This window comes from Triturus cristatus, chromosome 1_1 (genome assembly GCF_964204655.1).
Source record: "Triturus cristatus chromosome 1_1, aTriCri1.1, whole genome shotgun sequence".
NCBI classification, from domain to species: domain Eukaryota; kingdom Metazoa; phylum Chordata; class Amphibia; order Caudata; family Salamandridae; genus Triturus; species Triturus cristatus.
Genome location: NC_140579.1, coordinates 69,826,155 through 69,838,995, shown reverse-complemented (window position 1 = coordinate 69,838,995; position 12,841 = coordinate 69,826,155). Strand labels below are relative to the sequence as shown.

At 49.4% G+C, this 12,841-nt stretch overlaps 1 protein-coding gene across 3 annotated transcripts in view; it reads right to left on the bottom strand.

Moving 5' to 3' along the window:
- Positions 1 to 12,841, bottom strand: part of LOC146869446 (E3 ubiquitin-protein ligase TRIM39-like) — a 183,271-nt gene that overhangs the window by 99,820 nt on the left and 70,610 nt on the right. For all 3 annotated transcript variants that reach the window (XM_085599846.1, XM_085599843.1, XM_085599845.1), the window contains 2 exons: positions 11,957 to 12,141; positions 7,575 to 7,601 (listed from right to left, as the gene is read on the bottom strand). In XM_085599846.1, the coding sequence (XP_085455972.1) occupies positions 7,575 to 7,601; positions 11,957 to 12,141 (212 nt within the window). The remainder of the gene's footprint in view (positions 1 to 7,574; positions 7,602 to 11,956; positions 12,142 to 12,841) is intronic.

Here is a 12,841-nt window from a genome sequence, read left to right as displayed (position 1 = left end):
CGCAGTAGAGTCCGGAGATTCCCTTCCCCAAACTGAAGGAGGCGGTCGACGGATGGAGCCGCCGAACGAGCTCCGAAGCACCCCGGTAAGGAGCAACGCCCCAGAGCGTGGCCTATCCCCAGAAGAACTAGCAGACCGGGAAAGGAGCCGCAGCCACAAACTAGAACTGGCCAAGCTAAAGATAGAGGGAGAGCTAAAATTGGCCGAGAAAAAGTTAGCTGTAGAACAATTACGCCTACAAGGGGAACTTGAAGAGAAGAAACGCCAGCGAGAGCACGAAGAAAAAAAACTTCAACTGGAACATGAGCGCAGCCTAAAAGAGATCGAGCTCAAGGCCAGGAAGGAGGAATCCAGACCCCTGGGTAATCAAAGGACCTCTTCCCCGGTGGAACCAAAGGTCCACATCCCAAAGGATGTGGTGAAAGAATATTACAAGATCGACGACATCCAGCAATGGTTCAAGGCCTACGAGGTCGCCATGACCTCCCATCGAGTCCCACAGAAGGATTGGGGGGCTGGCTTGTGGGGCCGGTTCCTGAGCGAGGGGAGAGACACCCTGCTGGACCTGCCCTCCACTGTGCTAAATTCTTACAGCCACATGAAAGAGGCCCTGTTAGCGAGATATGGACTCACCCCCGAGATGTACCGGCAAAGGTTCCGAGACTGCAAAAAGATACCCGGTGCTACGTGGGAGGAGTACGTGAACTTTTACAGCCGGGCCTTAGATGGGTGGATCAAGGGCAGCAAGGTCTCCACCTTTGAGGAGCTGTTCGACCTGATCACATGGGAACACTTGTCCACAAATTGCTTTGTAGAGTTACGCCAGCACCTCCTCGACAGCAAGCTGACAGATCCGCGGAAACTGGCTGTTGAAGCTGACCGCTGGGTGAACACCCGGGCCCCCCGGGGCCCCGTGGGAGACTACGGCCGCCACAGTCAGGGACCTCCCCGCCAGAGGGGTGGGGGGAACCAGGGAAGACAGCGGGAATTCCAGGCAGGCCCCCAGCATAGTCCCCCCAGAAACCAACCCCCACACTTTCCAGCACCACCTCCAGCCAGCGCGGGACCCCCGGGGAGGCAGGGACCCCGAGACAAGATCACATGTTACCGATGCCAACAGACTGGTCACTACGCCAGTGACCCCCAATGTCCCAGGTACCAACGGGCCGCAGCGACCGCTCCCCCAGCCCAACAGATGGCCACCGTGGCCCTAGGGGAGGAGATAGAGGACACTGAGGAGTGGGAGCCTGCAGCCATGGCCCTGGTCTCCCTAGGAGACCGAGAAATGGTTCCCGGAACTGCCTTACCCGCCAACACCAAGAAATACCGACAGCAGGTGACGGTCAACGTGCACCGAGTCGAGGCCCTCCGCGACACCGGGGCGAGTGTCACCGCGGTCCACTGCCACCTGGTAGCCGAAGACCAGATACTTCCCGACATCTTCTGTCCGGTTATATCCTCGGACAATTCCGAGAGCCTCTGCAGGATGGCCCTGGTCCCCTTCGAATGGGGGGGGGAGTAACCGGTAAATTGAGAGTGGCCGTCCGAACCTCCCAGCCCGTAGACTGCCTCCTGGGCAACGACCTAGAGAGCTCCCTGTGGGGACAGGTGGAACGAAGGGCCCACCTAGGAATGATGGGCCTACCCGAATGGGTGTGCGCCACCACGCGCTCCATGTCAGCCCGATTGCCTCCCCTCGAGGGAGGTGAGGCCCAAACCCTGAACCCAGTCGCTGGTGGTACCCCTGCGCTTCCGAGACTTCCTCCTGGGTCTAGCCCACGATGTACCCCTGGCGGGACACTTGGGTCAAGACAAAACCTATCATCGCTTAGTCACCCACTTCTATTGGCCCAAGATGCGAGCTAATGTCGAAGCCCACTGTAAGTCATGTCCCACGTGCCAGGCCAGCGGAAAAAGTGGCGGAAAGCGCAAGGCGCCACTACAACCCTTCCCCGTCGTTAGTACCGCCTTCGAGCGGGCGGGGATAGACATCGTGGGACCTCTGGACCCAAGGACCGCCCAAGGCCACCGGTTCATCCTCGTACTGGTGGACCATGCCACCCGCTACCCCGAGGCCATTCCCCTCCTAACCGTGACTGCCCCCGTGGTGGGACGGGCCTTGATGGGGATATTCTCCCGCGTGGGGTTCCCTCGCGAGGTCATGAGTGATCGCGGAACTAACTTTATCGCGAAGTACATGAAGTCCTTATGGCAGCAATGCGAGGTATCGTACAAATTTACCACCCCGTACCATCCCCAAGGCAATGGTCTAGTGGAACGGTTTAACTGGACCCTGAAGGGGATGATCATGGGCCTCGAAGAGCCCCTCCGTCGCAGGTGGGACGTTCTCCTCCTTTGCCTCCTGTTCGCATACCGGGAGGTTCCCCAAAAATCCCTGGGGTTCAGCCCATTCGAATTGCTCTACGGGCAGCTCAATGACTGTCAATGCACAGGAGCCAGGGCTGGTAGCAGGGGCAGAGCTGATGCCGAGCCCGGCCTATGCTGAACAGCACCACTGCTCCATGACTGTCAATGCACAGGAGCCAGGGCTGGTAGCAGGGGCAGAGCTGATGCCGAGCCGGGCCTATGCTGACCAGCACCACTGCTCAATGACTGTCAATGCACAGGAGCCAGGGCTGGTAGCAGGGGCATGTAGATTGCAATTCATACTAAGGTTTTGTTTTTATTTTTAGTATAATAAAAGTGTAAACTCCACTCCCTGATTCTTGCTAAAGACTATGGCATGAAATGTGTTTCACCAGTGTGAGCTTGGTAAAGACTAGACCTAGTTCAGTGGGTTAATGCACCTGCTGTGCAATGTCTCAAATGGAAGGAAACACCAAAAAATAGAAAAAACATAACATAGGATAAATAGAAACGGTAAGAATCTCAAGGGCTCGATATTACTGCCCAGTGCTAAATCAGGAGGTAAAAGCCACTAACGGACATCAACAAAAATGAGGCTTGACATACACTCGCACAGTACACAATTTCACACATTTCTAACTCCACATCACCTCCAGCCTGTGCAGATGTAATGCAGATGTTTGTGTGCTGTGTTGCAGCTTTACCCTGTAATCTGTGTGGGACAAATGTGTCATACAAGCGCTTTTATCTCTAAACTCACTGAGTAAAAACTGTAATGCTGCAGGAATAGGGTCTCTGCACACATTTCACGGAGGTCTAAGAAGAGGCAATGTGTATGATAAAAGATGAAAGGCATCACAAGTATTTTGAATTTGACTGAGCTATGTTATAGACAGTTTGGTAGAAACAAAATGTCTTGGCTAGCACTACAGCTACAAAAATGGTCAGAAGGTGCCTGTCAGACTCTTGACTTTCCTTGTGCTTTTTTGTAATGTTTTTTGTAAATCTTCATTACAATTTTATAAAGAGGGATGAATAGATAGAAAGAATCGAGAGGCTTGCAAAGGTAGAGAGAGAGAGTTGTTAGATAGACTGGCAGGCAGAGAAAGATAGAGACAAGACAGACAAATAGTCCGTTGCATAGAAAGAGAGCTCAAGAGAGAGGGAAGCAGACATATGGAGAGTTGCCTGAATAGATTGGTAGGTAGACAGACAGATATGGTTGCAAAGATAGAAGGGCGGATAGCTAGATGTATACGTAGATAGACTGAAAGATACATAGACAGATAGGTAGGTAGACAGACAGGTAGTGCTCCAAACCCCACAAACGCTGTAGGCCCCGAGCAGTGTAAAAGATCCCAGCAGCACTACAGATCCCAGCAGCACCTCAGATGCCAGCAATGCTACAGACTCCAGCATCAGTACAGATCCCAGGAGCACTACAGATCCCAGCAGCACCCCAGATGCCAGAAGTGCTAAAGATCCCAGTATCAGTACAGATCCCAGCAGCACTACAGATCCCAGCAGCACCTCAGATGCCAGCAATGCTACAGAACCCAGAAGTGCTATAGACCCCAGCAGCAGTACAGATCCCAGCAGCACTACACATCCCAGCAGCACCTCAGATGGCAGCAATGCTACAGAACCCAGCAGCACTACAGATACCAGCAGCAGTACAGATCCCAGCAGCACTACAGATCCCAGCAGCACCTCAGATGCCAGAAGTGCTACAGACCCCAACATCAGTACAGATCCCAGCAGCACTACAGATCCCAGCAGCACCTCAGATGCCAGCAGCACCTCAGATGCCAGCAATTCTACGGAACCCAGAAGTGCTACAGAACCCAGCAACAGTACAGATCCCAGCAGCACTACAGATCCCAGCAGCACTACAGATCCCAGCAGCACTACAGATGGCAGCAATGCTACAGAACCCAGAAGTGCTACAGATCCCAGCAGCACTACAGATACCAGCAGCACTACAGATCCCAGCAGCACTACAGATCCCAGCAGCACTACAGATGCCAGCAGCACCTCAGATGCCAGCAATGCTGCAGACCCCAGCAGCAGTAAAGAGCTCAGCACTGGTGCTGACCCCAGCCTTGGTGCAAAGTTCAGCAGCGCTGTAGACCCCAGCAGGCAGTGTCGGCTTCAGGGCAGTGCAACAGGTGCCGCCACACCACACACCAACCTCAAGTGGGCGCTTTTTGTATGACAGGCAGCAGCGAGATAAGAGTAGCTGCGGAGATCTTTCTGTGCATGGCATTTTTTCAGAGGATAATTACAACGTCCTGTTGGTTAATGCACTTGATGGAGGCCGTTTGTCTAGTCCTACTTTTGACTTGTGATAAGGTAGCATGTAGGGATAATGTTCCTGCTGCAAAGCTCAACGTGCAACATGCAGACCACAGATTACTATTTTATATCGATAACTCTTTGGGTTATTGCTCTTGTCACAGAGATCCTTTTGTTAGGTGGAGTTACAATCCTTCTACTATAGCACAGTGAGCTGCTTACAAATTGAAAGGCACAAGTTTAGGACCTTACTGTTATTTCTCTCAGTGTATTGTTATTTTACGGTTGTCTAAAAGGGTTTCTTTGAGTAGTAATACAATTTAATAAATAGAACACCTCCACTTATTGTGTTACATTTTAAATCCCGAATTTACAGGCAGATTTACTAACCCGTCCCCACCCGGTTTGCCTTAAAACAGGGATGCACACCTGGTGCAAAGTGCTGTTTTGGGTCTTACCTTCCAGTGCAAATCCTGAATAGCGTTGGATGGTGGCCTGAAAGTAACACAACGTAGTGCTATGCACTACTTTACATTAAGGATGTGTCCCATGAGGGGGGGGGGGGTTGATGGACGCTAATCCACCTCTACTAACTTTCGTAGAAAGGGATTTGCATCAGGAGCAGTGCAGACTCCAGCAAGAAGCGCACAGACTGCAGCAGGAGCACAGATACCAGCAGTACTGCAGACTCCAGTGAGAAGCGCACAGACTGCAGCAGCAGCACAGATACCAGCAGTGGTGCAGACTCCAGTGAGAAGCGCACAGACTGCAGCAGCAGCACAGACACCAGCAGTACTGCAGACTCCAGTGAGAAGCGCACAGACTGCAGCAGCAGCACAGACACCAGCAGTACTGCAGACTCCAGTGAGAAGCGCACAGACTGCAGCAGCAGCACAGATACCAGCAGCACTGCAGACCCCAGCAGTACTGCAGACCCCAGCAGCGGTACAGACTGCAGCAGCAGCACAGATACCAGCAGTACTGCAGACTCCAGCGAGAAGGGCACGGACTGCAGCAGCAGCACAGATACCAGCAGTACTGCAGACCCCAGCAGTACTGCAGACCCCAGCAGCGGCACAGACAACAGCAACACTACGAGTAGATCCCACCAGCAGCACAGATACCAGCAGTGGTGCAGACTCCAGCAAGAAGGGCACGGACTGCAGCAGCAGCACAGATACCAGCAGTACTGCAGACTCCAGCGAGAAGCGCACAGACCACAGCAGCACTACGAGTAGATACCACCATCAGTGCAGATACTAGCAGTACTGCAGACTCCAGCAAGAAGCGCACAGACTGCAGCAGCAGCAGCACAGATACCAGCAGTACTGCAGACCCCAGCAAGAAGGGCCCAGACTGCAGCAGCAGCACAGATACCAGCAGTACTGCAGACCCCAGCAGCGGCACAGATCACAGCAACACTACAAGTAGATCCCACAAGCAGCACAGATACCAGCAGTGGTGCAGACTCCAGCGAGAAGCGCACAGAGTGCAGCAGCAGCACAGATACCAGCAGTGGTGCAGACTCCAGTGAGAAGCGCACAGACTGCAGCAGCAGCACAGACACCAGCAGTACTGCAGACTCCAGTGAGAAGCGCACAGACTGCAGCAGCAGCACAGATACCAGCAGCACTGCAGACCCCAGCAGTACTGCAGACCCCAGCAGCGGTACAGACTGCAGCAGCAGCACAGATACCAGCAGTACTGCAGACTCCAGCGAGAAGGGCACGGACTGCAGCAGCAGCACAGATACCAGCAGTACTGCAGACCCCAGCAGTACTGCAGACCCCAGCAGCGGCACAGACAACAGCAACACTACGAGTAGATCCCACCAGCAGCACAGATACCAGCAGTGGTGCAGACTCCAGCAAGAAGGGCACGGACTGCAGCAGCAGCACAGATACCAGCAGTACTGCAGACTCCAGCGAGAAGCGCACAGACCACAGCAGCACTACGAGTAGATACCACCATCAGTGCAGATACTAGCAGTACTGCAGACTCCAGCAAGAAGCGCACAGACTGCAGCAGCAGCAGCACAGATACCAGCAGTACTGCAGACCCCAGCAAGAAGGGCCCAGACTGCAGCAGCAGCACAGATACCAGCAGTACTGCAGACCCCAGCAGCGGCACAGATCACAGCAACACTACAAGTAGATCCCACAAGCAGCACAGATACCAGCAGTGGTGCAGACTCCAGCGAGAAGCGCACAGAGTGCAGCAGCAGCACAGATACCAACAGCACTGCAGACCCCAGCAGTGGTGCAGATCCTTGAAGCAGTGAAGCCCCCAGAAGCGGCACAGACCCAAGCAGCACTACAGATCCCAATACCAGCCGTGCTGCAAATCCCAGAAGCGCTGAAGATCCTAGCAGTGCACAGACCACAGCAGCACTACTGATCCCAGCAGTAGAGTAGATCCCACCAGCAGTGCAGATTCCAACAGCAGTGCAGACCCCAGAAGCCGTGCAGACTCCAGGAGTGGCACAGACCGCAGCAGAATACAGACGCAACAGAGGAGTAATCCAAGCAGAGGTGCAGATCCCAAGAGTGGAGCAGATCCTAGAAGCAATGAAAACCCAGCAATGGCACAGACCACAGCAAAGTTACAGGCCCCTGCAGCAGAGTTACAGGCCCCTGCAGCAGTGCTCGTTGTCTGTTTTCTCCCGGAGAGCTGCGGTGGGCTCTGATGAGCTCTACTGCCAAAGCATGAATAATACCTAAGCAAGAAAGAAGAGTCCATCTAACCAACAGCAGAGACCCTTCGACATGCTGCACATTGTTAATAATTGATTGATATCAAATGAATGCACCGAGAGACTCTCAGATGCAACTCCTTGAAAACACTCACATAACACAGAGAAATGAAAGAGAATTAAGAAGTGAGGAAACCAAAGAAGGACAATCTGTAGTTACCTGCAAAGCGGCGGGCCCATCTCCACTCTACGAGACAAACACAGGAAATTAAAACAGTAATAAACACATATGGAAAATACACAAATTTGGATCTACAAACAGGGTTTACTATACAAAAATATAGTTTATGTGGAAGTGCTCTGAAATCTAATTCACTAAAAAAGGCAATTACCCTCACCAATGCTTCAATCCCAAACCCCAACTGCTCCCCATCCCATAGTGAAATCCCAATCCTAACTAATCAATAAACATACACTAGTCTAACTCTATTCCTGTCAGGCTTTTGCTCCATGTAAATAAATCTATGACAAGTAAGATCCCGATCAGCCAGAGGCTTGTTTAACTTTAGCAGGGTTCTTGGGTGTCCTGGGCTGAGTGACATAAAGCCACACACAGGGCTTCTTTCTGCAACACCCGAGGATACATCTAGGTGCTGCATTACTGCTTCCTTCCCTGCACCATCCACGGATGTGAAGGGCTGCATAATGTAAACCCAATCTGAGCTGAGGGACAAAGCCACACGCAGGGCTTCTCTCTGCAACGCCTGAGGATACATCTAGGTGCTGCATTGCTGCTTCCTCCCCTGCACCACCCACTGTTCTGAAGGGCTGCGCAATATAAGCCCAATCTGAGCTGAGTGACAAAGCCACACGCAGGGCTTCTCTCTGCAACGCCCGAGGATACATCTAGGTGCTGCATTGCTGCTCCCCTGCACCACCCACTGATCTGAAGGGCTGCCCAATATAAGATCAATCTGAGCGGAGTGACAAAGCCACACGCAGGGCTTCTCTCTGCAACGCCTGAGGATACATCTAGGTGCTGCATTGCTGCTTCCCAGCACCACCCACTGATGTGAAGGGCTGCATAATATAAGCCCAATCTGAGCGGAGTGACATAAAGCCACACGCAGGGCTTCTGTCTGCAACGCCCGAGGATACATCTAGGTGCTGCATTGCTGCTCCCCTGCACCACCCACTGATGTGAAGGGCTGCATAATATAAACCCAATCTGACCTGAGTGACAAAGCCACACGCAGGGCTTCTATCTGCAACGCCTGAGGATCCATCTAGGTGCTGCATTGCTGCTTCCTCCCTTGCACCACCCACTGATCTGAAAGGCTGCCCAATATAAGCCCAATCTGAGCAGAGTGACATAAAGCCACACGCAGGGCTTCTCTCTGCAATGCCCGAGGATACATCTAGGTGCTGCATTGCTGCTTCCCTGCACCACCCACTGATGTGAAGGGCTGCATAATATAAGCACAATCTGAGCTGAGTGACATACAGCCACACGCAGGGCTTCTCTCTGCAACGCCTGAGGATACATTTAGGTGCTGCATTGCTGCTTCCCTGCACCACCCACTGATGTGAAGGGCGGCATAATATAAGACAAATCTGAGCAGAGTGACATAAATCCACATGCAGGGCTTCTCTCTGCAACGCCCGAGGATACATCTAGGTGCTGCATTGCTGCTCCCCTGCACCACCCACTGATGTGAAGGGCTGCATAATATAAGCCCAATCTGAGCTGAGTGACATAAAGCCACACGCAGGGCTTCTCTCTGTAACGCCCGAGGATACATCTAGGTGCTGCATTGCTACTTGCTCCCCTGCACCACCCACTGATGTGAAGGGCTGCATAATATAAGCCCAATCTGTGCTGAGTGACATAAAGCCACACGCAGGGCTTCTCTCTGCAACGCCTGAGGATCCATCTAGGTGCTGCATTGCTGCTTCCCTGCACCTCCCACTGATGTGAAGGGCTGCCCAATATAAGCCCAATCTGTGCTGAGTGACAAAGCCACACGCAGAGCTTCTCTCTGCAACGCCCGAGGATACATCTAGGTGCTGCATTGCTGCTTCCCTGCACCTCCCACTGATGTGAAGGGCTGCCCAATATAAGCCCAATCTGAAAGAGGGAAATAATAGACTTAATTGATGAAATAGCAGTATTATGTGTTTAAAGGAGTTCTGATAACATTTGGGCTCTGTGCCACTGCACCTGCTGCACATTCAACTCACGGTCCTAGTGCCTGCAAGACTGCATTTGTGACTACCTGTTTAGTAGTAAAATATAGCAATATTTGCTGTTTAGAGGAGTTATGACAACCTTTAGCACTGGTGTCACTGCACCTGCTGAACCATTCAAATCTTGACTCTACTGCCTGTAAGGTAACTGCACTTGTGACTGCCTATTCAGTATTTAATTATTGTAATATATGGTATTTTGGAGAGTTCCTAGAGACTTTGGGCCCCAGCGTCACTGCACCTGCAGCACCATTGAAATCATGACCCTGGGGCCTGCAAGGTAACTGCACTTGTGGCTGCCTGTTTAGTAGTAACATTTAGCAATATTCTGTGTTTAGTCGGGTCCTTAGAACTTTTGGCCCTGGTGCCACTGCACCTGCTGCACCATCCAAATCAAGGTCCTTTTAACTGCAAGGTATTTGTGACTGCCTGTATGTAGTAAAATAGGGCAATATTAGGTGTTTGAAGGTGTTCTGACAACTTCTGGACCTGGTGCCACTGAAGCTGCTGCACCATTCAAATAATGACCTTGTCTTCTGCAAGATAACTGCATTTGTGACTTGCCGTTTAGTGGTAAAATATAGTAATAATCGGTGTTTAGTAGCCTGCCTGGAGCTTTTGGTCCCGGTGCCTCCACATTATTGAAATCATGAACCTAGTGCTTGCTAGATAACTGCCTCTTTGGGTGTGAAATATGGCAATATTAGGTGTTTAGATGAGTTCTGACAACTTTTGGACCCCGTGGCCCTGCACCTGCTGCACCATTCAAATAATGACCTTGTCGCCTGCAAGATATCTGCACTTGTGACTGCCTGTTTAGTATTAAAATATAACAATAATCAGCGTTTACTGGAGTGCCTAGAGCCTCTGATCCAAGTGCCACTGCACTTGCTGCACTATTGAAATCATGGCCCTAGTGCCTGCAGGATAGCTGCACTTATGATTGCTTGTTTAGAAGTAAAAGATAGCAATATTTGGTGTTTAGTGGGGTTATGACAACTTTTGGCTCCGGTGTCACTGCACCTGGTCCACCATTCAGAACAAGACCCTTTTAACTGCAATTGTGACTGCCTGTATAGTAGTAAAATCAATCCGATAATGCTACTAAGTGCAAAGAAAGGTACTGATGCATGAATAGGAAATGCCACAAATGTTCAAAACTTAATAAAAAAGCAAGCATTCCCGCATACTGTTACAAGCTGTCTGCCTTTTCCCTAGGAAGAGATCTTATCCTATGGTTTAACAGTCCCTGAAGTCTGGACAGTGGATGAGGCTTAAACCGTGTGAATAGCTTTAGTAGAAGGTAAGTATCAGAAATGAGTGACGCCAGGGGAGATAAGTATGTGTAAATAGTACGTGCTGTGCAGCCTTAATGTAAGAAAAACATTTTCATACACTAAAGCGGATTTGGATGAGTACTTTGGCCTTGGCAACTGATAAGAGAAGCCGCTTTTAAGATATATTAAATACAATATAACTCACACAAAACCTAAAAACCGATAATGGGGTTGCAAATTATGTGAGGAGGCGGAGCCCAGAAGTCCTTCTCAAGAAACCCCTACTATGGTATTGGGTGAATTATGCATCCTTTGCATCCTTTGTATGACTAATATTAATTTTTATTAAAGATTCCTGTCAATCAACTATGTTTTGCCGTAAGATGACAGCAGAGAGAGTTAAGTCAGTCACTGAACTATCTGTGCTCAAAAGGCCACAAGTCAAATCAAAGCAGGCCCACTCTGCCTCTTTTCCTTACGATGCTGAGCCCAGAACAGTGGATAGATAAATAAACAGGTATTTTACAAATATTAAAAAATGCCTGCATGTTTTATAAAGTCATCTTTAATTACTGCATTCATTTTATTATCAGCATTTAAGGTCTTTCATAGGTTGGGATTTAAGTGTCCATGGGGCATATGTATCAAGCCCTTTTCCAGTTCCCAAACAGGCCGAATCTCAAAATCGTCCCGTTTGCGAATGGGAAAACGCCTTTTGGGATGTATCATCCAAAAAGGCCCTCGCAATATAGGGAATCGCAAAATTTGCGATTCTCTCTTTTGCTAATGCAATTAAGGAATCGCAAATTGTGATTCCTTAAATGCAATGTAGGAAGCATCCAAGTTGTGAGATTTTGGCTTAAGAAATCGCAAATTACCACCAACTTCAGGTTGGTGGTAAATTGCGATTTCTTTGAATTTCTCTATTTGAGAATCGCAAAACCATTCTTTGATACTTATGCCCCATCTAACAACACATTTGCCAACTAAATATATTGGTAAGATGACAAATATAGACATTCAAAGTTTACTGGACATTTTTATAGTTAACACTAATGACAAGTTTGTGTTTTCTCACCCAACGATTCAATTATCTTCATCTGCAGATCCACCTCTTCCTCCTCCTCCTCCTCCATTGCCTCTGCCTCCTCCTCCTCCTCCTCCTCCTCCTCCTCCTCCTCCTCCTCTTCCTCTTCCTCCTCCTCCTCTTTGTTGTCCGTTAAGGTATCACCATCAGTTTGCGGAGGTTTCATATTTTTATACCTTGGAAACAGACCAATAGAGATGCTATGAAATTCCCATCTGCTCAGACGGTAAGGGTAGGAGAGAATTTATGCATTGAGCCAGTAAAAATATAAAGAAATATTAAAATAAAAAAGAGGTACTCAGTGAGTAGGGAGTATTTACTCAGAGAAAAATGAAGAATGGAACACCAAGCCAAATAAAAAAAGTATATAGTAGAAAACATTTTGAGCCAAAGGCCATAAAAGGACAAATACAGGACATAACACATACTCTTCACAGCAGATACAAATGCACAGCATAAAAGCCACAAAATAAAGCAGCAATAAAATATGAGAAGGTTGAGCACACAAAGTGCAATGAATAGGCAGAGGCAGGAAACAGTCAAGGTGCAGAGTGATAATGCACGGAAATCTCAAAGGGGATTCATTGCTCGAATTAGACTTCGATAATGAACGCACATCACACCGCACCTCCGGCTCCTATAATAAGTGACAGAAAAAAAATAAAAACTATCCTAACTAAATCAACCACAATACACTTAAAATGTACATAGAAAGTGGATTAAATGAGTACAACAATTAACAATTTAATTAAGTGCATTATAAAATGTGATCATGCTGCATCAGGGTTCCCAAAAGGGGTTCTAGATCCGAGTTGGAGAAAGTTTAAAGCATATACATCAAGACGCAAGCAAGTATCTACTAATAATAAACACTAT